Source organism: Temnothorax longispinosus, chromosome 1 (assembly GCF_030848805.1).
Source record: "Temnothorax longispinosus isolate EJ_2023e chromosome 1, Tlon_JGU_v1, whole genome shotgun sequence".
Classification (NCBI taxonomy): domain Eukaryota; kingdom Metazoa; phylum Arthropoda; class Insecta; order Hymenoptera; family Formicidae; genus Temnothorax; species Temnothorax longispinosus.
In genome coordinates this window covers 5,775,359-5,799,325 of record NC_092358.1, presented here as the reverse complement: position 1 = coordinate 5,799,325, position 23,967 = coordinate 5,775,359, and the positions used below count along the sequence as shown (strand labels likewise).

At 39.5% G+C, this 23,967-nt stretch overlaps 1 protein-coding gene across 5 annotated transcripts in view; it reads left to right on the top strand.

Annotated features, from left to right (window-relative positions):
* The window catches only part of LOC139817429 (uncharacterized protein CG43867), a 61,300-nt gene that overhangs the window by 2,385 nt on the left and 34,948 nt on the right, over nucleotides 1-23,967 (top strand). For all 5 annotated transcript variants that reach the window (XM_071785526.1, XM_071785541.1, XM_071785517.1 and 2 more), the window contains exon 2: nucleotides 3,092-4,423. In XM_071785526.1, the coding sequence (XP_071641627.1) occupies nucleotides 3,362-4,423 (1,062 nt within the window). In that variant the 5' untranslated portion in view covers nucleotides 3,092-3,361. The remainder of the gene's footprint in view (nucleotides 1-3,091; nucleotides 4,424-23,967) is intronic.

Sequence of the window (23,967 nt, the reverse complement as noted above, 5' to 3'; positions counted from 1 at the left end):
ATTTTGATTTGACGAGGAAAAAAAAATGAACCCTATACGCACGTAAATTGATGCCACCGCGATATCAGGTTTCGAAGTCTCTCCCGCCCCTCCGCCGTTGGCGCGGTCGAAATGAAATTTGTCGCGAGGTAGCCGGAAACCGACCGACGCGACGGCACACGCTCGTTCACGGGAACGTCTCTTGTATACACATACGTTTCACGTGCCGCCGGCCTATTTGTTTTGCCGCGCCTGCAGCGACGGCCCGCGCTCCCCGCGGTAACGTCATTTCGACAATAACGTCGCGCGATCACGCGACCGAGCTGGACAGAAGCATAGAAGAACGCGTAATTTATGCAAAATGCGAGCCGGTCCGGCCCACGGCTACACTACCGCTTGCTTCGTGACCGCCGCTAGTTATGCAATGACAAAACAGCGTTCTAACAACGGCGATTGACTGCCGTTACAGCTCTGCGGTGTATATCTGCGGGAAATATTCCCGAAAATATATTCCGAACGCTCGCTCTCTCTCCGCTTTTCCATTCTCCTGCAATCATTGTTATCGTGATAACACGATGTAATTATTGTGATTAAGGAAATCTCTTCCATATGTAAATTAATATGTCTGTCTAAATTGTTTACAGCAGTTAAATTATTTCGTATGTAATTAGACTGAATCTATCTGACTTCTTATTAATTTACACTGTTTAATTTAAGATTGATTAACTGACGGATTGTATATTTTCGCTTTGCAGTGCGGGCAATCAGTTCTTGTTTTTCAACCTCTTTAATTGCGCTGCACGCGTTAGATTTCGGTAAAGGATTGTTTGTTTCAAATATACGAGGGCGTTTTAAATTACGAACGAATGTGCGCGTAAACAGAAAATTCTATACCGGAATTTAATGCATATATACCTACATTTAATTCGTTTTTCCGCTTTTGTAGCGTTCTTTTTTTTTTTTTTTTTTTGTAAAAGAATTGCACTGCACAATACGATTTTTGCCTCTCCGGCGAAAATAGACGAGTTATTTACGTTAATTAAAATGTTAATCAAGAATTGATTAAAACCTACCTTTGTAACGTTGAACGTCGGTTTTAATATCGTCGTTTTCAATTTCAATTCAGAAAGAGGGATTCATATCTCAATATCTTTTTCGCATTTGGACTTTTTAGATTGCACTTTTCTCTCGCGTCTCTCAACTTGATATTCCGCGCGAGCCCTCGGATTTTTGAATACCGCGATACTTTTACGATCAGCGCCGTCGATGAAAGTCTTCCTCGTAGTCTCCGGCGCGGCGCGGCGGCGCGCTTTACTTTGAGAGCGAGTATATGCGAGCGAGCCCTCGGTGATATAAAGGCTGCCTCCTCGTAAGAGCCTCCGAGATTGCGGAGGGCTTCCGTCGCGCCTCGTATAACGCGGAAATCGTTCGAAAGTTAATTTGAAATTTATTCATGGACACCGCGGGGGACCGTAGGTCGAGCATCGCCTGCATACAGGGGGTACTTAAATCTGACACCCTTCGTGGCTACGAATTCTTTGACCGATCTGAATTTTCTTCGGCAAAACAACCGTACGTTACTAATCACGAGTTTCCAGAGAAACTTCAATTTTTATTCAACTTTTTCTTTTAAACACAGATTCTTGAAATTAAATCGAAAAGGTGAAGTTTTACCATCTTCTTGCACATATAAAGCTTCGCTAATTTACAATAATTCTTTAAATTATTTTCAAATGTTTCAAAATTATTAAAAATATTTGATATCTATTTTTTTTAATTTACTACAAATTAGTCAAAGATATACAGAATGTCTGTTCTAGTTACTCTCTTTTATTTGCACATCTGTGTACGTGTGCTCCTGATTTTTGTTATATCCTTTGAAAGATTATTTTAATCTGTATTGTACAAATATCATATAGGAATGGAAATATTCATTCTGTCAAGAATCATATGAATATAAATGACATAAAGAAGAGATCCGTCCGGTAAATTAGCGGCAAGTTTGCGAGAAGAGATTGGGTGACCTCACGACCGTTTAAAGCTAATTCACAGCGTGTCACATATATGTCACATGTCACGACTCGCGAGTCACGACTTGCATTACACAGTGAACAGCATCGTCGTAATTCCCAGGAAAAAAATTTAAAACATTTGTCATTTAATTTATACGTCTCTCTCGAGCGACGAATTAACGTACTGAAATAATTTTTTAACAGTGAAAAAAAAAATACATTCAAACTTTTTCCTTCGTAAAACAGAAGCCACTCACAATCGGGTCAGAATGATCTGAATTCTTGATAAAATTCCCGTTTTTCCGTGTTAATATATTTTATGTATGTACATTTAAAAGAAAGCGTTTCTCTTTGTTTCTCTAAACACATTTTGAGATTATTTTGAAACACAGCTACCCTCGATTTTTATTCTTTAACACTCGCAGCCGTTTCCTCTTATTTTTTTCATTTGCGTTAAGTTCAGTTCCCTTTGTGCTCGTCATCTACTTCCTGAGGCAGGTCGCAAAGGCTGGAATTTTTCACGAGCCGACCCGTCGTCCGTGTAGTAATTGCAGAACGAGAGACGGGTTGCGCTCATCCACTCCCTCCATCCGGTTTTTCATTTGGCTCCTTTTAACGTCGACCTTAAAATAAACTTTGCAGCCCTGCGTGCCATCTTTCCGCGTCGCACTTTTCTTGCCTCTGTCGCCGAAACGTCGGAAACGCTCGGCGACAGACGACTTTGGCGCCATATCTCGCCAATAAAATATTCACGATAACGAAGCGGCAAGAAACCTGAGCAAATATTTTCGCTTTTCTCTCGGTGAATCGTTAATCATATTACATTACAACTGTAACTAAAATCAAACTATTAAAATTATGTAATAATATATAATGCGAAATTTTGCTGCAGCGTAGTGTTATAATCTATAGATACGATCAGAAAATATATCAGGTAGTTGACAAGATAGAGGCCCATGATATCCCTAGCAGTACTCCATACATAAAAAATGGTGCTTCCATCGTTCGGTGAAACCGTATCCGCGATAACGTTGTCGTCCCTCCCTACTTTATCACTAAGGTTCTATAATATTTCTTCAAAAAAGAAATCTTTATTTTAGGTCGCAGCGCAAGCCCGAGACCGATGTCGCGCTCGACGATGACCATACGAGCGTGTGAAGTAACGAAATGGCGAGGATGAGCAGCTCTTGCTCCCCGAGCGTCGGTATCGAGTCGATCCCTCGCAGGAAGAACGCGATAACCCGAGGAGGGAAGAAGCATAAGCACGGGCTGCCAGATGCGCTGAGGATCCTACGGCAGGAAACAGAAGTCGGCGGGCAGGAAGAGGCGTCATTATAAGGTCGACGAGCAACGACGAATCACGAAGGACGATGGACGAGATACGCGGCTCGTCGTCGGCTCGCCGCCTCTCGCAGATCCTCGATCCGATCACGCGGCTCGCCAGCGACTTCGGCTCCAATTCGGCGCCGTGCAGCCCGCGGCTGGGCGCGCGCATGCAAGACGCGAGCGGCGGGCCCGCAGCCGCCGGTCAATCGGGCCCAATCGCCGCAGGTACGACCACCGTCGTCGCCGCTATTTCGTCATCGTCTCGAGCGGGTCCGAGCGGCGCCGGGACGGCCAGCGGCTCCAACGCCGGACCCGATAGCCCGCGATTGTGGCCGCGACAGTTTCGACAGGCTCCAACACCACCGCCACGGCCTAGGCACGTCGGCGCCCCAACCGCCGCCGCCACCACAGCCATCAGCACCGCCAGTACCTCCGCCAGTGTCTCCGCGAACATTAATAACAACAATAACAACAACAATGCGGGAAGCAGCGCCGACGGCGGCGCCCCGCCGCCGGTAGTGCACGCGAGAGACTCGCCCTACGTCAACGTGTCGAATCTGTTCTTCCACAAGGACAAGAGCTTCGCCGAGAGCGCCCGGAGCGCCGGTTACATCGAGCTCCGTGAAAAGCCCAAGTGCAGCCCGTACGACTTCACATCCGAATCGAGCGGTCACGTGGAGTATGCGGATAAGAGAACGTTTGTCACCCCGGTTCAGTCCGACCTGGGCTACGACATCGGAAAGGAACCAGGTAGTCCTCTCTGTAGAGGAAGATCGAACTATGATCCGGGACCTTCGAGCGGTAGAAGCCACTTCGATAGGGGATTTTCGTTCTCCGGCAGACAACCGCAGGCGGAGCAGCTACCGGCCTCGCGGATATACGAAACAAGCAGATTGTTCGTTGATCCGAGAGCCGCCAGTGGCAACGTCGACCTGAAGAGGGAGAAGCTGGACGTCAGGCCCACTTACAGCACCTCCAAGAGCTTCGACGGGTACACGACGACAGTGGAGGAGCTCAACTGGCAGGAGAGGTGTCTGGAGTTGCAGCTGGAGCTGCACAGGAGCAGGAGTCAAGCGACCAGGGTGAGGGACATGCTCCGAGAAAAGGTAAGTTTACGCTTGTTTTTTCCTTGTGAATTAACTTTTTAGCTGCATATGCAAAACAGCTTTTTGAAATTATCGACAAATAAGATAATTATTATACCTTTAACATTTTGGAGTTTAACTAGAATCGAAAATTCGAGCTCGCAATAGCTCTCTTTTTCAATAATAAATGATTTATAAAATTTATTAAAGTCTATTAACTTATTTAAATATTTAAGGTATTTACATATTTACTTATTTAAAGTCTTTACATACGGCATTCGTCTTTATATATAGCAGCTAAAGAGTTAATTGTTATCCCACTGTTCCAAAACAGTGTTAAAAGATGAAGTTGAGGAGTAGTGCAATGATTAATGATCCAAACAGGATCCAACAAGAAGCCGCGATAAGAAGTATGGTACATCGTTTATCTTGTTTAATCGCATTACGTTAGCCATTCGTGGCCAAGGGTCGACGGTTAACGAATCTGTCGACCGGAATTTTATCCGATATACGCGGCATACGTTAAACAAATTACGCGGAGCTTAAGTGCGTGGCGGGGCAAACCGAAATATATATTTCGCAGTCTGTTTAGTATGCGCGGCCACGCGCGCCGATTTAACGCCGTCACCTTAGATAAGGCACATAGACGCATCGCGTTGTTCGGCGTCGGCTTGTTTCTCGTCTCTTCCAAATGTACCGCATCGATCATTTAGCGAAACAAGCTCCCGCGGAGTGCGGACGACAGTTAATACGGCTGTTGTTTTGAAAAAATACATTCCGCTGCACGCGGTTCTGTGCATGTTCTCCCGCGCGTCAGACAATGACAAGCGTGGGAATTAATTCAGATGTGTTTGAAGAATTTTTCACGCTTGAGAAATTTTTATGTATAAGATTTGAATTAATGCGCGATATTATAGGACAGAGAGAAAGAGACGAAAAAATTGAGAGAAACTCCCCGCGCGCGCGCGTTGTTTCGGAGTTGCGAGAGAGAAAGCCCCGTTCCCGGTACGCTTCGGTTTGATTCCCTGATGGTATGTTCAGGTTTGTTCATCCATTCGTTAGATGTATACGCGGCTTAACGCAAACAAACTGCCTCGCGAAAGAGACGGTGGGACACGCGTCGTGCCGCGACAGCAGCGGAATGGACGTGTATGGAGCACACGTTGGCGAGGATTCAACGTCAGACCGGAAATTATACGTCCGCCTCGGCGGACACGCTGTAATATCGATGACAGTTTTTTTTTTTACGAACTTTTTCACAATACCTATCACCCGTCCCCGCCCGCTTACCCGCCGCGTTACAACGGTCGTTTTTATTTCTCACCGGCAGGGAACAGGGTCGAGAGCTAAACGACGAATCGGGAAAGCGTATATCGCGGATACATATCCGTATCGCAATGTCCATATCCGTATACGAATGGTCCAGATGATATTATCTCTTTCCGCATGTTTTTTTTGCAAAGGCAGATTCTACGGGCGAAAGCTTGCAATTTTCCTGAAGCTTCACAGCATGATGTATCGACAGAAGAGATAGTTTACAAACCGATTGAATATTTTAGAATTCCGTTTTATATTCTGTTAAATATTTGAAATATTTAAAATATTTTAATGTGTATGAAATTTACTAAATTACTGTGGAAAAATATTTAAGATGAATAGTAATTCGAAATGATTAGAGTTCTGGCTGTAATATTTTCTTAGGAATATACCGGCAAATTGACTTTATTTATTTTTCACGTTGCACAGATAACATATTCAACCTCGCCGTGTTTCCCTCTTGCGACGTAACCTTTCGCTGAAAGTGGGTGCTGTTTATATTATCGAAGCGGGGAGCCGCGTGCCCCTGAGCGCGTGCAAAATTCAAGACGAAATCCTTGATGTATCTTGGGGCTATCTTTCGCACGGAAGGGATCCCAAACGGATTTACGAGTCGAGGCAATAGGTTTTCCTACCCTCGTGTGCGATGATCTTATTTTGAATAGTAAACATTCTTGTAACGCAAAGCGGATTTAAAATAATTATTTGTGTATCGACGTAAACATGTTTGTGCGCAAACATGTCAAAATATACGAAAACTCGGTTGCGTGAATAAAAATTTGAAGCTTACATTATAAGCGGGTTTTAGCAGACTTTCAAATTTGAAGGTAAATTCTGTAGATAATGATATCGGAAATATAGAAAAATAGTATAAAATCTTTTCTTGCTGCTTCTCTTTATCTCTTAAAAAGATCGGTTCGCTTAATACTCATCTAATATTCTGCTATTGATCCAACAAAAGTGAAACATACTGAATAATGTTTGTGTAAAGTCATTAAACGTGCTTGAGTTTGTTTAATACATGAGCTTATCTTCTTCACTGTTCGCAACACGTCGCTTATCACTCATCGTTTTCCGATGTGCACGTGGTTTAATGTGATATGCATGAGGGCACACGTACTACATTGTATAGCGGGTTGAATAGAGAAAGGAGAGTGTGTAGAATCAATTGTGGATTATAAATAACGGCCGCACTGAACACTGACCGTGACGTCTCATTATCTAGGCAAACGTACAATACGCCGACAGGGAGGGAATATTGTCCAAGCGTGTACATTACTCTATTCAATTCCATTTTCGAACGACATGTACTAACAGCTATTAAGCGTTTCCGATATACAGTATGTCTCAGATCTAACGATCCTCTCTTAACCCACGAATTCTTCTTCGACTAATTTGGAATCGATCTTTCTTCAACGAAGATATCGAGAGAATTCATTATTTCACAAGTTTCCGGTTTTCAGCATTAATTATCATTGTAATTAATCACAATTATACAAATTCAATAAAGTAGAAGGGATTTTAACTAAATCCGTTTGTATCTTTGAAGGTTAATTCTCAAAGAATCTTCCAGCAGTCGTAAGTTAAAAGCAATCGAGGTCTCGATATTTTTTGTTTAGCAAAAACCGATTCTATTTTTGTCCAAGAATATTTAGACAGAAGGTGGCCCGCTGGATCTGGGACATCCTGTATGTACATATGTAGCTAATATTAATATTGATTCGCCGCGCGTGTGGCATTAATGGAAGTCCTCACGCCACAATAGACACACGAGTCTTCGAGCGTCGATACGGATTTTAAAGGACGTCTGTCAACGCCACAACGTTCAAAACAGTCTTTCCATACTTATTCCATCCTCTTTACGTATAAAAATGTAATGAATTATTTTACCGAGTGAAAACTCGTTTATTTTAAAGTATATAAAAACACTTTCTCTAATTTACATTAGACGTTCATTTCGAAATGTATTTACGAATGTACTTTCGGTTTACTTTCTAATTTTTGTTTATATTAATCCCTGAGGGAGAAAAGTCTTATATATTAAGGTAAACTTAAGTAACGGTATTAATAGTTATATAACATCGACCAAACTTTACACTAAAGCAAAGTTACTGTATTAATTGTTATATAACAGAATAAACCGTGAAAAACCGCGTGTGGCTTACCCGTTGTATACCTTTTTTTAGACAACACGTTGGATTAAAAAAAACCTCTCTGTTTTATATATCTTGTAAATTAAAATACGTACAATATTGGAAGCCACGCTTTTCAAATACTCCCCGTGTAAACGTGACAATAATAAAACATTAACAGAATTAAAATACCTACAGTGGAAGAATTGTTCCGCGATAATTTCATTACTTTCTCCGATAATGGAACATTTAATATTGGCAACCGGTTTGCAATTAAACCGATGAAAAATTTATATAACATCCCATCAGTTACCACTGTTTTTCCTTTCTCTGCGTTTGGCAGTCCTCGCGCTGATGAGTTTTCACGCTAACGAAGCTTAGTTTTCTCTCGAAAAACCCTCCATCGACTTTTCGTTACGCATTTGCAGGAGGCGTTCGAGAAGAAAGGAGTCTTTTTTCTTTCTTCCTTTATGGAGATGTGTGACTTTCGTGATAGAGCACTTTTTATTCTTCTTATCCCGTTTTTTATAATTTTTTTCCCCTTTTTTTACGAATGTCTCTTTTGGGACACAGTATCACTCTTTTCTAATTCGCTATCAGTTTCTGCAACGCACACGTAGAAACTTTCAAAAATTGACGGAAAAGTTTCTAGAGCGTGGTAAAGAGAAAAATGCGCGATAGAGACAAGACAAATAAAGACGGATAGGCGACTACTCGTCTCTCTATCGATACGAACGACGGGACGCACGCGCTCGAATCTCCCGGGACCTATGCGAGACAGATACCGGTTAGCATTGCCATGTGCGTGAAATATCCACCATTATCTTGATTTGTTTGCGCCTACCTTGAGTGCGTACGCCATATTTCGAACGGTTAATTTGTTGATCGACTCGCCCTGCGCTCGTAGCCTTTAATTTTTCATCCTAATGGATCGCTATCGATATAGCTTTTGCACGTGTCACTGTGCTATTGCCGTAGTATCGATGTGGTGCTAAATCAACTTGAATCTGTAATTCGTGACGATACGTCTTTCGAACGTAAAAAAAAAAAAAAAACGAAACAATGACATCTATCGCCATAAAAATGAACGTCTCTTCAAGCATACGTCTTTGGAATTCGGTATAAGGTTCAGTACAGATTTGAAATCACTACACAATCTCGAAAATCAGTACTGTGTCAAGTTCGTTGTTACCTGATTCTCGATTCCGAGATAGACCCCAATCAACGTGATTCTACAGGAAAGAAGACATTTACAGAAATTCAATCGGGACATTTGTCTACGGTGATATTCTTTTTCTCCGATTTTCGTTGCCAATCTGTAAAAATTCGTGAGAGTGATTCAACATTTTTCATAATTTTGCAAAGTAAATCCCGTGTCGTTAAAAAAGAATTTAATTTATTTCCAGTTTTGTATAAATTGAATGTAATTCTAGATGATACGGGAAGTTCTAATCATTACAGGTATCCCTTACAGCTTATCGATAGGTATTCCGTCTACGCAGTAACGTAATACGGGATACAAAGCGAGTACAAATGTTATACACGAATGTCTCTCCGAGCGCGTCTGTGTGTAGGTTTGATAAAATAGGTAGACAGAGCGAGACAGGGAATTACAATCTGCAAAGTTCTCGTAGTAATAGACGTCTGTGTCGGATAGTACACTTCCAAGAGCCGCGGACATTGCGCCCAATTAGTAGTTAAGCTTACGCGAAACTTCGACGAAATTCAAGTTTGGAGAATTGGCGCGGAGGATTAGGATACCATACTTTACACTAGCGCAGTACCGGCGAGCCTTTCTCTGTGGCTTTATAGCCCCATTTATAGCTCAAGTTTTATTAAAAATTATTTTTATTTAAACTCCGATAAAAGAAGAGATAGTCTCGTGCGCGACATCTTGGACACGAACATTATAAGTCCGCTAACATTTTCTAGATGGTATGTATATATATTTGCGTTTCTGTTTGAGAACTTACAACTAGTTGACGCCAGTTTCGAGACACGATACGGTTTAATAAGTAGATTTTGAGATTCAGCTTGGTATTCATTACATTTGCAATCACGATTCACTTGAGAAATTCAGATGAAGTTTGCCTCGAGATCCAGCCTATTTGCAATAAATCGATTTTTTAGAGATTATAAATGTATGTACGAAGCAAGTATCTTTTGTATCGAAGCAAGTATTTCCCGCGGTTTGTTCGTTTCACTTATAAGAAGTGATAGAGGATGGGAATTGTTTTATAAAGCATTGTTTCACTACGATCGATATTTATATGATCGATAATTACCCATGCATCGAAACGCGATTATTTTCTACGAATTAGCCACGATTAGCACGTGTGATTAAGTAATTCCCACGATTGACGACTGTTAATTTATCGACAACTTTTTTATCGAGGCAAATATTTCGCACGCTTTACTTATTTCACTTGAGAAGCGACAGAGGATGGGAATTTTAAACTTTTAAAGCATTGTTTTATCGCGATATTTATAGAGTCGATAATTTCAATAATGATTCTTATTGTTTTAATGTATTTTGTAGCGAGCTTTAAATTTTTTGCAAATTTAAATATAATTTGTTCACGCACGGATTGTAAATGCAGATTAATACACGAATATTACATAATTCAAAATATACAGAAGGCCGCGATATATTGGTCATTTATTATTAATAATAGGTACATGTATTTCATTAAATTTACATTTTGGAAATACATTGCGCATATGCAATGCTGAATTTTGATTGTACCTTTTCGGATGATAGCACCTGAATTAGCCGTAAACTCGATTTTAATATCGTGCAGTTTATTGTATTAATTTGCGAGATTTGTGCTGGATATATTGAGCGAATCATAAAGCTTCATATTACTTTTTTGCTTTATTTTTGATCATGTTTCGATGGAATTCCAATTAGTAAAATACACATCGTGATTAATATCAGGAGTGCCGCATAAAGTATTGCGTGATTATTGTATTCTGATAATTACGCATGTTCGTAATTAACGCGAGTATTGTGCTATACGAGTGCCATACGATTGCTAATCTGAGAGGAGGAAAAAAGAGTTAGGAGGCATCAAGCGACAGATGAATAAAAATATTTTACTCTCAGATAACATCATTTTTTTTAATAATAAAACAATAATTATTAATTTTATCAACTTTTTTAAATAAATAAAACATTTATTCTAATTTTTAGTCTATTTATCCTTGTTTATTGATAGTTTTATAGATCAGTTTTTATAGGAGTAATTATTCGTTTTTTCGCGATCAGCTGAGTACATCTTCTGTAGTTGATCTTTAATCAAAACGTAATTATTGAATCATTTATGTCTCTAGATATAAAACTTTTTTCTGAACATCTCACCTAATATGCTTTTTGATGCAAGATTTAAATATCACAACGATCCTTAGTCGAAATACGAGTACGTTAGTCTTAGCGGATCAAAGCGATGATTCAATTGCACGACAACGCGGTTACACTTGAGAGCAGGATCCGTTTTATAATTGGCCATGAATTTTAATTAATGCGGTTAGCTATGTAAGGTCAAATGGGCTAATTGAGGGCGTCGGATAAACGGGACAACGTGATGATTTTTTAATGATGAAATTAATTCTTGTTACAAGAATTTCAAAAATTGAATTTGGTCAATAACTATCAAAGAATGTTTAAAAATAATAATCATTAATTTTATCACCAAAATATAATTGGAATGATCTAAGAAGTCTTGATTACTTTTTATTTTACTACTTGACCTAACATTATCGCATATAGTTTATGCGTTTGATATCGTATACATAAGTAACATGATAATATAATGAGAATATGGACAATATTATCATAGAGTGTGGCAATCAGCTTCAAATTGACTGCTGTTTGTTCAGATATGCGTTGCTTAATGACGAATTATTACGTAAATAAAATGATGTAATCAAAGTCACGCGCACGAAAAAGATATTAAAATTTCCGTAAACGTTATACTTATTTGCCACATTTTTTTTAGAATAATATGTTTCTGAAAAAAGTTTCCTGTCTTGTATATTGTCTAAACAACGAATTTATTTAACTGACTTAATAACATTGTACATTTTTCGCTTTAAAAAATTACGTTTTATTATACATATTTTATATGAAACATGAAACGCAGGAATGAACATAGGTATAGGTATAATTTGAAACCTTTATCTGTGAAATATATTCTTAACGAGTATTCTTAGAATACAATCAGGAGAAGACGATATTTCTCTCCGTCTATCTCTATTTCGTTCCACTGTATTGCGAGAGAGCGGCGCCGCGACGCCGTCCGGGCATTCTGTCTGGCTACGAGAAAACTTCGGCGCCGCGAAGGAATTGCGTCCGAAAAATAGTAAGCCATCGGTTAAACGTAGCTCTCTTGACTTTTTCGCGTTGAATTGCGGTCCGTTGCGTTATCGTTTACGGGTGGAAAGACAACAGGCGAGGTGTAGGAAAAACTGTTCAACCTGAACCACGAGTAGCGAACTTTTCGATATCTTGTAAGATATTTCCTCGAATGAGATTGTCCAACAACGAAGCAAGAAAGATCAAAGCAATACTATATCGTGCGCTATGAGCGAAACAAACGTAAAGGTTGCACGAAAGAAAACAAGAATAATTTGATTGAACATTACGATATGTTTATCTATGTTTATCTAACGCTACAATTTCTATATTTGTGTCATCTCATAATACATAGTTATAATTAAATCGCGGTTTACGTAAATCGTATTTGTACAGGTTTGATGGACATATATTCATATTTTAATTATTGGATAACGTTGTTTAGAATATAATATATGTTGTTTAGAGTATAATATCGATAACTGCGACAGTATATGACGGATCTGAGCCATTATGGAGTCGAAACAACGGCGCATATAATTTTTTTCAATGAGATGGATTTATGACGATAATATAATATAGTTATATACCTAATGTTACATACTTTATTGATATAACTTCTTACGGTACAGGGAAACATGTTAAATTCATTCATTATAATCCTCATCCATTATAATTGTGAATTAAGATGAGTGTATATCGAATTTCTAAATGCTTGCACGTATATTATTTGATTTACCTATATAATTTTTTTGTGATATGCGAAGCGTTTAATTTTTTGCTGTATTTTTGTCTAATATAGCTTATTATTTTTACTGTAATTTTAAATGCGTTTTGATCTATTCGTTCCATTCTTCGCAGCAGTTTTCTTGATCACTCGCTCCATGGAATTCGGTAAATCCGCCATCAATGTCGAGATACGCCGGGCACATTTCGGCGAGAATTGATTAAACCTGGTTTAACCCTTCGTTTGAGACCCCATGTGCCTCGTAATCGTAAATTGGGGCGGTTCTCGTACTTGTAGCGCTATATCACCCGCCCGAAAAGCGCGCGCAGTCTCTTTTCCGAGCGCGACCTTCTTTAACTTTTAGACCCACGTGAACCGATTCACACTCGCATTCGTTTGATTTTAAATTACATTACTTTTCCGGTTGCACAATTCGGAAAACTTGCGAAACCAGAACACGTAAAATGTATTGTGTAACTTTCTTTAATATTCTAAAAGTAGGTTCTCCTAAATATCCCCCAAAAGCGGTGATTCGATACCGCGATATTACGTCCAATTCCGATTTCTTCCTTTCGATTCCTCGGTTTACGGCATCACGGAACTGTTTCCAAAGTCCGGGATTGCGTGAATCTCGAAGAAATTGTCTCACCAGGCGAGGGAGGAAGCGTTGTCGCAGTCGCGGTATATATATAAGGGCGAGAGGCACAACGAAGGGATCGGCGGCACTGAGGGGTTGTTCTATCTGACGTACGATAAAGCTCGCGCGTAACGGGCTGAGACCGTGTTCTCCAGATGGACTCTTTTTAACCTGGGACCTCGCTAGACGGATGGACACGTTAATATCATTTGCCTGCCATGCCGTTACTCTCTTTTCGACCGCGGCATCTACTTTGTGCTCGAGTAATAAGTAATTTCGAGTTTTAATCACATCGGGATTTTATTTTATTACTTACCCGCGCTCTAGAGAATGCGTTATTGGTGATGGAAAACCTTTTAAACCTTTTGCATTATGTCTCAAGCAAAAATTTTATAAGCGAGTCAAAATAAAAGGATAAATTATGCTTCGTTGAAACGAAGCATAATTAAATTATATATACATTCTCTTCGTGATACGTAAAAACAGACGTAGTATTGCTTACGTGTCTTTAATTTTGAGTAAAAATTTATATATTTATATTTTATATCATCTTCCATTCTCGAATAAAAGAGATAGTCATGATAAAATAAGTTATACCGTAGAGAATTGATGAAATTTTTCAATATTTTATATTTATTTTGCTTTTTAATATCTTTAATATTAAGAATATTTGTTTCTTTTCCAGTTTAATAAGAGAGCTTTCAAAAAGATACTTAAGTTACTATTTTGATCTTGGCATTTCATTACCATGATTAAATCGATAATATCGTATCTCAGCTATTTTTCCGAAGGACATGCACTAGTCCGTCTGCCATAAAGTTTAGGTTTATTCGAGGTTTTATTAAACGGGTGATTACTATTACGTCTTTTTCGAAATTCTTGCTCTCTACTTATTAGAAACTGTTACTTTGCTTTTATTCAGTTTTAATTTACGGTAATGCAGCAGGTTTTAAATTAGAGCTAAAAAATGAGACTCGTCGGCCGCAAAAAGGTTAAATAATTCACGCGTTGTTCCCATTTTCATACAATCCATCTGCATGAAAGAATGGGAGGGACGGTTGAATTTTCATTCTGTTTGTCATGCGCAACCGTTTTACAAACCTGCCGCTGATGCTGAGCACCAGGGGGAAAAAAAGGAATTGAGACTTTTCGACAGCCGACACAAGCCGCGGAAATGAAAGGACAGGCTCCGGTGATTAAAAGCCCTTGGGCGGCAATTGATTTTTTTCGCATCCATTACACCCACAGATGGACACGGTTTGTCTACGGAGTGTAGGAATATCGACGAGGCGGTCGCGCATGTTTATTCCGCAACCGCCGTTTATTTGCTGAATGTTAATAATTTTAATCGCCCGACAAATAGTATATGAAATATTATTTCCAATAAAGGTCGAAAAGTGCAATTTGCCCAAAAAGCACATTTGGGACGCATTCAATAAGTTTTCAGTATCTAATTTGGTCCAATAGCTCGATCATTTTTTAAATATTGATTTTGGCTAGTGTAATTTTGATAACACATTCGAGGAAAGTATTTTTGAGAACACAAAATTCTGCACTTGTTACACTTTTTTTTTAAATTCAACATGAAGTCTATCCGAATTGGCATATCTGTCGAACCGCACGATCAACCTAAAGCTCACGTCCGGTCGATCCATTTATCCCTGTGGGAGAAAATAGAGAAGAAAAAAGCTCGCGTATTTATTGGCTTGCGTCGCGACAGTTACATATTGCAACGCGTATAAGCCGAGCCTTATGTATACAGCTCGTGGATCATGAAGTGCGTTTCATTGCTGCTTTCCTCGCAGGCCACTCTGCGCGTCACTGCAAAGCACATTTGAGAACTTCTAAAATGGATAGTTGTTTGGTTGACGTAAAAAGCTTTATCGTATCCATCAAATAGAACACTGAAAATATATATAATATACGTTTAAATAATCTTTATTAACCAACATAATTATTGGACTTGATACACTTTTTCCTCGTGTGTATTTTCTATATATTATTTAAAAAGTAATCTTTCTTTTAGAGATTTTCGACTCTATGACACTCTCTTTTACGGCCATTTTTCGATATAGCTCGCCCTGCAGTCATATGTTCCTTCGAAAAAAGATCGATATTTTGTTTTAGTAAAGAGATAGAGAGAGGAGAGAATACACGCGCGTAAGAGAATATCCTCTGTTGGATTTGCAAGTCCAGAAGCTTGTTCTATTGTATCTTCCATGAAGCATACATCTCCCGTAGTTCGTCTCGACTTCCCTATCCATCTTCCTCTCTCTTCTGCGACTGTACCCTTTTTTGTCTACTTCCCTTTGCGTTTACATATCGTCTGTCGACGCCGTCGAGTACGACAAAGTAGAATTTCAACACATGGCACTTTCGCCCTCGCGTACGCGATAAGAGCACCTTTCTCTTCTCTTTTCTGAATGAAACTACAGAAAAGAGAGGAAAGTTTATTCGTATTACGTAATCGTCAGAGCTGAATAATATTTCAACGTGAAGTATATGCTAGAAGTATTAGTCGAAATATTATATAATATTCTTCGTTATATAATTAGTGAAAATTACATATATATAATTTATTTATTTAAAGTATTTAAAATATATATAAATGGCAATAATCACTTATAGTGGTAAATTCGAGTAATAAACAGAAGAGAGACAGGCATTTACTAAAACTAATACAAATTACGTATTTTTTCATGGAAATATAATATATATCTATATATATAATATTTACATGCATTATTTTGGTATAAATATTCTTAAGTACATTCTTACATGTGCGAAAAATTAATATTATAATTATTTTCTATCGACTTGAGATTGTTGACGAAAGTAAAATAGTTGGAAACTGAATAGCTGAATAGTTGAATACGTTGCGAAAGTCCGCGCAGAAGTTTGAAAGTAAAGCGGACGAAATTCTCTTCGGCAGCACGAGAATTTATCACGGCCACGAATCTCTCGATTCGAATCCAATTTTCGAGATATACGAGACCACGCGCAATTTCCTACGTTTTTCGGATTTCCTATGTTTCCTCTACTTTCACTTCCGCCGCATTCTTCCCCTTGTTTACCGTTCGGTATTTGTCTGTCAAAAAATGATATAGTGATCCGCCGTGGGCTTAGGTGGATAGAAACGCCAATCTTTCTTCCGTTATTTGTGATACAGTGACTCGCAAAACTTTTCGCATGTCCAAGTTACACCGCACGATTCTCTGCATAGATTAGATTTTAATGCAGATATATACAGATTACGTTTACGTACTTTATTAAACTTTTTAGCAACTTTGTAATATTTTGAAGTAGGTATACATAATTTACTTGAATAAAATATAAGAAGAACTGAAAAGCATTAGCAAGAATCCATTCAGCATATATAAATTAGAAAGATTTGATAAATGGACGATCATGAATAATTAGGGTAAACTCGGGGGTAAGATGGCCAATCTATGTTCTTTCAATCTAGCTCGCTATGAAACTTCGAATAAACATGCGTTGGCCATCTTTCCTCTATGGCCATCTTACCCGAGTTTACCCTAAGTAATTATATATAATCTTATTATTGTACCTGCAATCGCTAAATTAAACTGTCTAATACATACAAGAGCAATTAATTGTTCCGGCTTTTTCGTTCTTTTACAATACTCCATTAAACGCATGTCACTTCTTCGCTCTCCAAAGTCGCCCGGTCGCCTTATAACATAAAATGGATATGCGCAATTATCGCGGGCTCTCTTTTGTCCGGCGTTGAGAGATTTTAAAAGCCTTCCATTCCAAGTTCGATTAACGCACCCCCTTTGTTTTTTGCCCAAGGTCCCGCGCATCCGACCCGTTAGTCTCCCTTTTCCTCTATTTTGTGAAAATAAAAGTTGATCGTACGAGCAGATCCCATTTAGCTTGGAAAGTTATCTCGAGGAACTTTACCGGGGTCGGCGGAGAGCACGCTTTTTCGCGCTTTGTTTTCCACTTATCCTCGATGCCTCTTTCCTCCGGACAACTATTTTCCATTGACAGCCGGTTGAACTCTCGATTTTCCAATTAATATGATGCCGATAAAAGAATTAAGTGCTGCGTCACATGCATTTCTTTCTCGTGTAGAGTATCTTGCATATACAATTAAAATGCAATACAAAGATATTTTTTTTACGTAAAAAAATAATAAGAGAGTGTCGCAAAATGAGTGGCCAGTGAGCAAAGTACAAGTAAGTTAGGTCTAATAAATCAAAGCTTTTTAAGAAGAGAAAGAGAGAGAGAGAAGATAGATCACCCAAATTTAGCAATCGCGCGAATCGAGAAAGAGGACTGAAGAAGAAATTGGCTGACCAAATGGGACTCGCGGGTATCGAAATGGGGGCGGTTTAAATCGAGATAAGGAAAGTGAGAGAGTGAGAGAGAAAGAAAAAAAGAAAAAAAAATAAGATGTTTGATGGGCTTTTTATCGAGTGATTTGGTCAAGCGGCTCCCTTCGGAGCGATAACGGTCGTCAATAGACGTCCAGGACGTGTGGAGAAGAGCCCACGCCGGCCGGCTTTCCTTTCTCCCTCCTTAGTCATCACTTTATCTCGCCCTGTTACCTTTCTCCCCGTCTGCCGGGAAACTTTGTGATTTAATTGAAAAGAGATTCATCGTAACTCCATTCGCGCGGCGCGCTCTTAATCCGCGGTCGACGAGCTAATCTACTGCCAGTCTTGCAGACTGCTCGCCGCGACTGAGAAGGAATTTCATTAATGAAGAATTTTCGCCATAAATGATATGCTACTTATAGGTATATGAATAAACCGCGATTCCACGTGCAATGTTAAACTATCATTGTATTGATTTAATGTCAGATCTACTTGTCATTTTTAATCCATTCTGTGGCAAAGTGCAATATCTTGTAACCACACGTGGGAGAGAGGAGACCTTACTTTATCATCGCTCCCCTTGGCAGAAAGATTCGTTGTGTAACGAATGTTGCCACGAGCGAACTGTCAAGCGGACGAGTGTTACGGTGTGACGAAAAATCGAGCGAGAGCACGAGATTCAATGAGGGGGGGCGCGAGAAAGAAATTTTTCCCCTCGAAGGGTACGGTCGAAGACGGGGGCGGTTTGGGGGAGGCAGTCTCTTCTATTGTTTAACTTGATAAATGAAGTAGTCGGGCGCACGGAAGCTCAATGCCGCCTGCCCGGTACACAATGCAATGGCGGCGATATATTGTTCCGAGTTAATTCAATGTCGGAAACTCTCGCTCTGCCTCGCGCCAGGTAACAGACGTATATAGACGCGCGGTGAGTTAAATATACAATATATTTAGTCGAGACTGCCCGCTCTCTCTGTACGGCCGACGCGCCCCTTTTTCTCGTTTCCGCGCCCAATTGTGCGATTCCACATTTCCTCCGACTGCGATCGCATTACCACCGTTACTGAGAAGTGCGGTTTTTTTTCCCTAGCTACTTTCTCGATTCACTTAATCATATTGATTTATTGTATCTATACGGATCTGTACGGATCGTCTCGCAAAACTTACATCTCTATGATATAAAAGCAAAAACTGACAAGTGAGACTAACAAGACAATATGTGGTATGTTTTGTACCTTCGTGTCACTATTATGCATTATTGTATCTGCGGCTGTAAAATGCAGCTGCACCTTTTAACACATCACCAAAGTATCTTTTAATGCGTTGCTCGACGGTTTTTTTCTATACGAAAAGTAATATCACTTTATACTAGGATTAACTATATTTAGAAAAGTACAAATTGTAGTTTTTACACGCGCGTTTATTGGGTAAAGTGACCGTCGTTGCAAATTACGACGCGATAAAATCGATCCGAAGGGACGGGATACGCTGCAGTAAATCGGTGAAAGAAAAAGAGGTAGAGGCCGAAAGGGGGAGAAATAGGAAGTGCGAGTGCCCTATCATCGTACTCGTCACGATCGAGCCTTCCTGCTTACGAGCGACCTTTATGTGGATTAGGTGAGAGAATCGTAAAGTGAAAATCCCCTCTTCCGCCCGGCTATTTCACCGAGCGGGTATGAAGGGCGATGAGAATGCCACCTTGCGCACAAGGAGTCTGCTCCTCGTTCCGCAGGAGGAAACGATCGTAAGTTTTTTAAATCGATCCCTGAAAAATTCAGCCGAGATGTTCCTCTAACTCACGATACCTCAGGTGTTCCACTTTTCCCTCCTTTTGCCTCCGAACTGGTCCTACAAACATTCCGATATTTCATGTGTGTGCTTGTCGTTTATCGTATCCCTCGGTGAAAGCAGATATATCGAGAACAGTATAATTTCGGTAATTTTTTTCGACGTTGCAAACACGAAAGAAAGGGCTTTCCGACCGCGTTTCTATTGTCGACGTAAAGATCGAAACGCCCGTCGGCGCGCGAGAAAGAAATTTACGGTTTCACCGAAATTATCCCGGTTTCAATTCCCCGGTTCCTTCTTGTAGCCTTTATTCGCGACCCCGCTAACGAACGAGCGAGCGAGAGGATAAGAGAGGTAATGCAAATTGTGATACGAACGTACGCTCGCGCCGGAATATCTTGCATGTAAATGGCCGAGATGGAGTGCAGGGCCGAGATAGAGCGAAGATTGGACCGTGACGTGCGCGAGCCTCGAGTGTCTTAATATCGCGAGGCGGAGAGAGGCTGCGAGGCAACTTTGTCTTCATTTTCATCTTCGTCTTCGCGCTAGCTACCGAGAGTCTCATTTTCCCAGATGTATTTACCTCCGACGTAGATATTTATAATTTCGAGGTCGTATTAGCATTTTGAGAATAAGGAGCGCTTTAATAGAACAATCAACGTGCAGAATTTCAAACAACCGTGTGTCTTTGACGGTAAAAACGTTGCTAAAATTTTAATAATTCTTTTTCCCAGTTCGTATAAAGGGATAGATAATAATCTAAAGATTTTCTCTTCCTTTGTTGGTCTAGCTGATTTTTTTGGGATAGGCAAGAACTTTTATCTGATAAAATCACTTACAGATTTTAGAGCTCTGATAATCTTTATTCTACGAATATCTAACGTGCAATCTTAATTGTAATTAATATTAGAGAAAATGGTTTCTGTCTGTCTTTTGAGAAACGCTTTTACACTACAAATATGTATTACTATCTATAATGTTACTTTATACTTTTTATTCTTTCGTCCTGCTTTATTTCCTTTATTTCTTTCCGATTAGCTCTTTTACGTGGCATATTATGCCAGAACTTGTGTTCTGGCGTAGGATGCGAAATTTATATCTCTGTTACACTTCGCGCTCTAATCCACTCTCCCTCTATTAGCGGCGCAGAGAGCGAGGCTTAAAGGGGCCCGGCAGCGTTTTCCGCGCCGGAGGCTTATTAACTATAAGTGTCTGTTCCCGGTAGTGCTATTTATAAAATTAAGACTAATTTTCGTCTCTTCTAATATACGCGGGGCGGTTATACCCGCGCGCGCTGCGCTTTTTCACTCCGCTCTCATCGCCCGTTAGAGCACTAGAGGCAGTCGCTTCTTACCGGAAGAGCGTTAGGGCGAAAATAGCATCGGAATAACGAATATCTAGCGGCGGCAGGACGGATTTATGGCGATATTGTCAACGGTCGTTGCATTCGCCCATCGCGTACGTCCCGCTGTAAGTGTTGGATAACTTCCGTAGAGCACACATCTGAATCCGAGAGAGCAACCCCGGAAGAAATGAGAGCTATACTTTGACCCTGGAACACGCGATCAATCCTAATGGAACGTCGCAAAAAACGTCGCAGAAAATGATTTTGTAGCAATAATGAGTGTTGACAAGAGTTCGACATTGTTAACACTGCGCGATAATTAAAAGGATCTTTCTTTTTGCACAATTTAGATGGCGATGAGAGAGAGCGATTGGAAGAGGGATTTCTAGCGTAACGGAAGCGGCGGCACCAAAGTGCATTATTGCGTGGATGTTTGCTGGTTAATTATCCGAGCGCGAACTGAATGGCGCGCGACTCGAGCTTGCGTTCTCCGTACCGTTTATGACAATGATAAATGGTTTCTTCGATGATTCATCATCTCCCTCTACCCTCTGGTTGTCCCGGGGTTGTACGTGTTACATTTTTGACGGGACGAGCACCCGAGAAGCTTCTCCAACTGGTCCTAAACGTCATTAGACGCTCTATGGATTTCTTAGCTTCGCACTTTCATCTTCCGCGTCCTTCCATTTCTTTCGTGCTGCATTCCTCACCATTAATAACGGATAATCTATATTTAACAAATCTCCGAACACAGTTCGGATTACTTCACTTCCTAATTATAATTTTTATTAATAATTCTGTTATCGAGAGCGTTCGAGTTTTTTTCTACAATCTTTACTCCAAAAAATTCTGTGCCGATTTTCGTGAAATAACATTTGGTAATTGATACATTTGCTGTATACATATCAATCTGTGTTATATGCTAGCAAATAAATTATTTCACTCGCGTTCTTAGCAGACAGTGGGAAAATATAATGTAAAAAAGATTTGGACATTTGAAGAGAGAGGTATACGGCATCTCCGCGTTGAATTAATGGCTGCGGTCGTATATCTAATCTCTTTTACTCAGATTAGTATAGAGACGAATGATGTGTCATTGGTCGGGTTTGCTCGTACTTTATTCGGCACGCGCCGCATCAGATGCCGGGAAATCCTCCCGGGATCGCCAAACTGAATTCGAATACGTCTAATCGCGAATTTCTACTCTGGTTGTAATGCTATTATTTTACATGCGAGTGATGCCGCAACCGTCCCTTTCTACCGTTCTGATTTCGCGTTTATTTCAAGATAATGTTACAAGAGCGTTAGCAGAATAATTTCCGCCGCTGTTATATCCAATTAGCCATAAATTATGTTGCATAATCGAAATCTTAATTATAGAATAACGCAAAATTCAAATAACAGTCTAACGTAATTATGAAGCCACCGAGGTAAAAGGTAGTCTTGATAAGAAAGTGGGATCTTTTCTGCCTCATTAAATTTGCATTTGGTAGGACGAGCTAATGTTATGGAGTCACTTCGGCTTCCCATTTCTGTGGCGACGACGGCAAACATAATCAAGCATATCTTGAAAATGAATCAGCTTGATCTCTCCGAGATTTTAATATCCACTTTGATAGAAGATCTCGCTCAAAATAATTAAACTATAACATATATAACGTAATAAGTTCGAGGATAGTTAGAATATAGAAACTAATTGTGAACTGCCATTATTAGCAGTTATACACTGTTAAAGGATGAAATTTAAACTCGTGCCTTGAGTTAAATAACATTTTATTATTTTAGCTCTATTGGTTTAGTTAAGTTAACATTAGGGTATTCAAATAAGTTAGAGTTTAACGGTTTGACAGGTTATGTCGGGTTAAAGTCGGGTAAAAGTTAATTTTTAAACTTTTAACCCAAAGATTAATGTGATAAATTAATGAGTTACTTATGTATTTTGCATAACCTTAAAGAGTAGCGCGCCCAAAGTTAATTAATTAAGAAATTCTTGTAATTTAAAGTATTTTCTAAAATCAATTTTTTTAATTTTATTTTATTATTATCATAGATTTTTAAGATTAGAGTTATTAAGTTTTATTAATATAACGTGCATAGATAAACATTTCTCAGCAGTCATCCTTTGTGTAACGTTATCCAATCGGCAAGTATTTTTATTTGCGAGACAGAGAATAGAACGTCGGATACATTCGCGAGAAAATGTTGTTTAAAGTACACACCGAGGGTAGTCGTGCGTATTTGTAAATGCGCGCGTGAATAGATCGTTTCCGATTCGGAAAGGGCTCCAACGACCTCGATTTTCTCGAACCTTATCGAGTTTTAAAGATTCCCCGCTTCCCTCTCCTGTCTCTATTTCACCTTTCTTCCCTGCTTCCTTCTCTTGCAGTTTCGACCACGGATAAAAGTCCGTAAAATTAAATATTGATTTTGTTTGTGAGCGATGGCGATGTGCCTCGCCTTCTCGTCTTGTCGAAAGAAGATCTTCTGAGAGTTCTTTATCGCTATTTCTAAACCAAAATTCACTTAAGCGAACTTTAAGAAACCGAAGGGAATCTTTGTCTGCTTTTACAGCGATGCTATATCTATAGCTTCTGTGCTATATAGTATCTAGTGTACTAAACATTGAACCGAAAAAATAACAGTTAAAAAAACCTCATATATTTGAACTAATGAAAAATTAAACTAATTAGAGAAATTTCATGTAGAGATGATGTTATAATGTAAAGCTTAATTTTATCGATCATAGCTAATTTATTCATTATTTAGGAGCTTAATTGCTCGTCGTCAAACGCGTTACATAATTCAACAATTAAACGACATTATTACTTACCGTTACTTATTCATATTCTCATAAAGCTAAACCCTCGCAGATCACTTGATTTTCGATATTTGATGTCTGTTATAGTAGATATCTCTATTTAATTT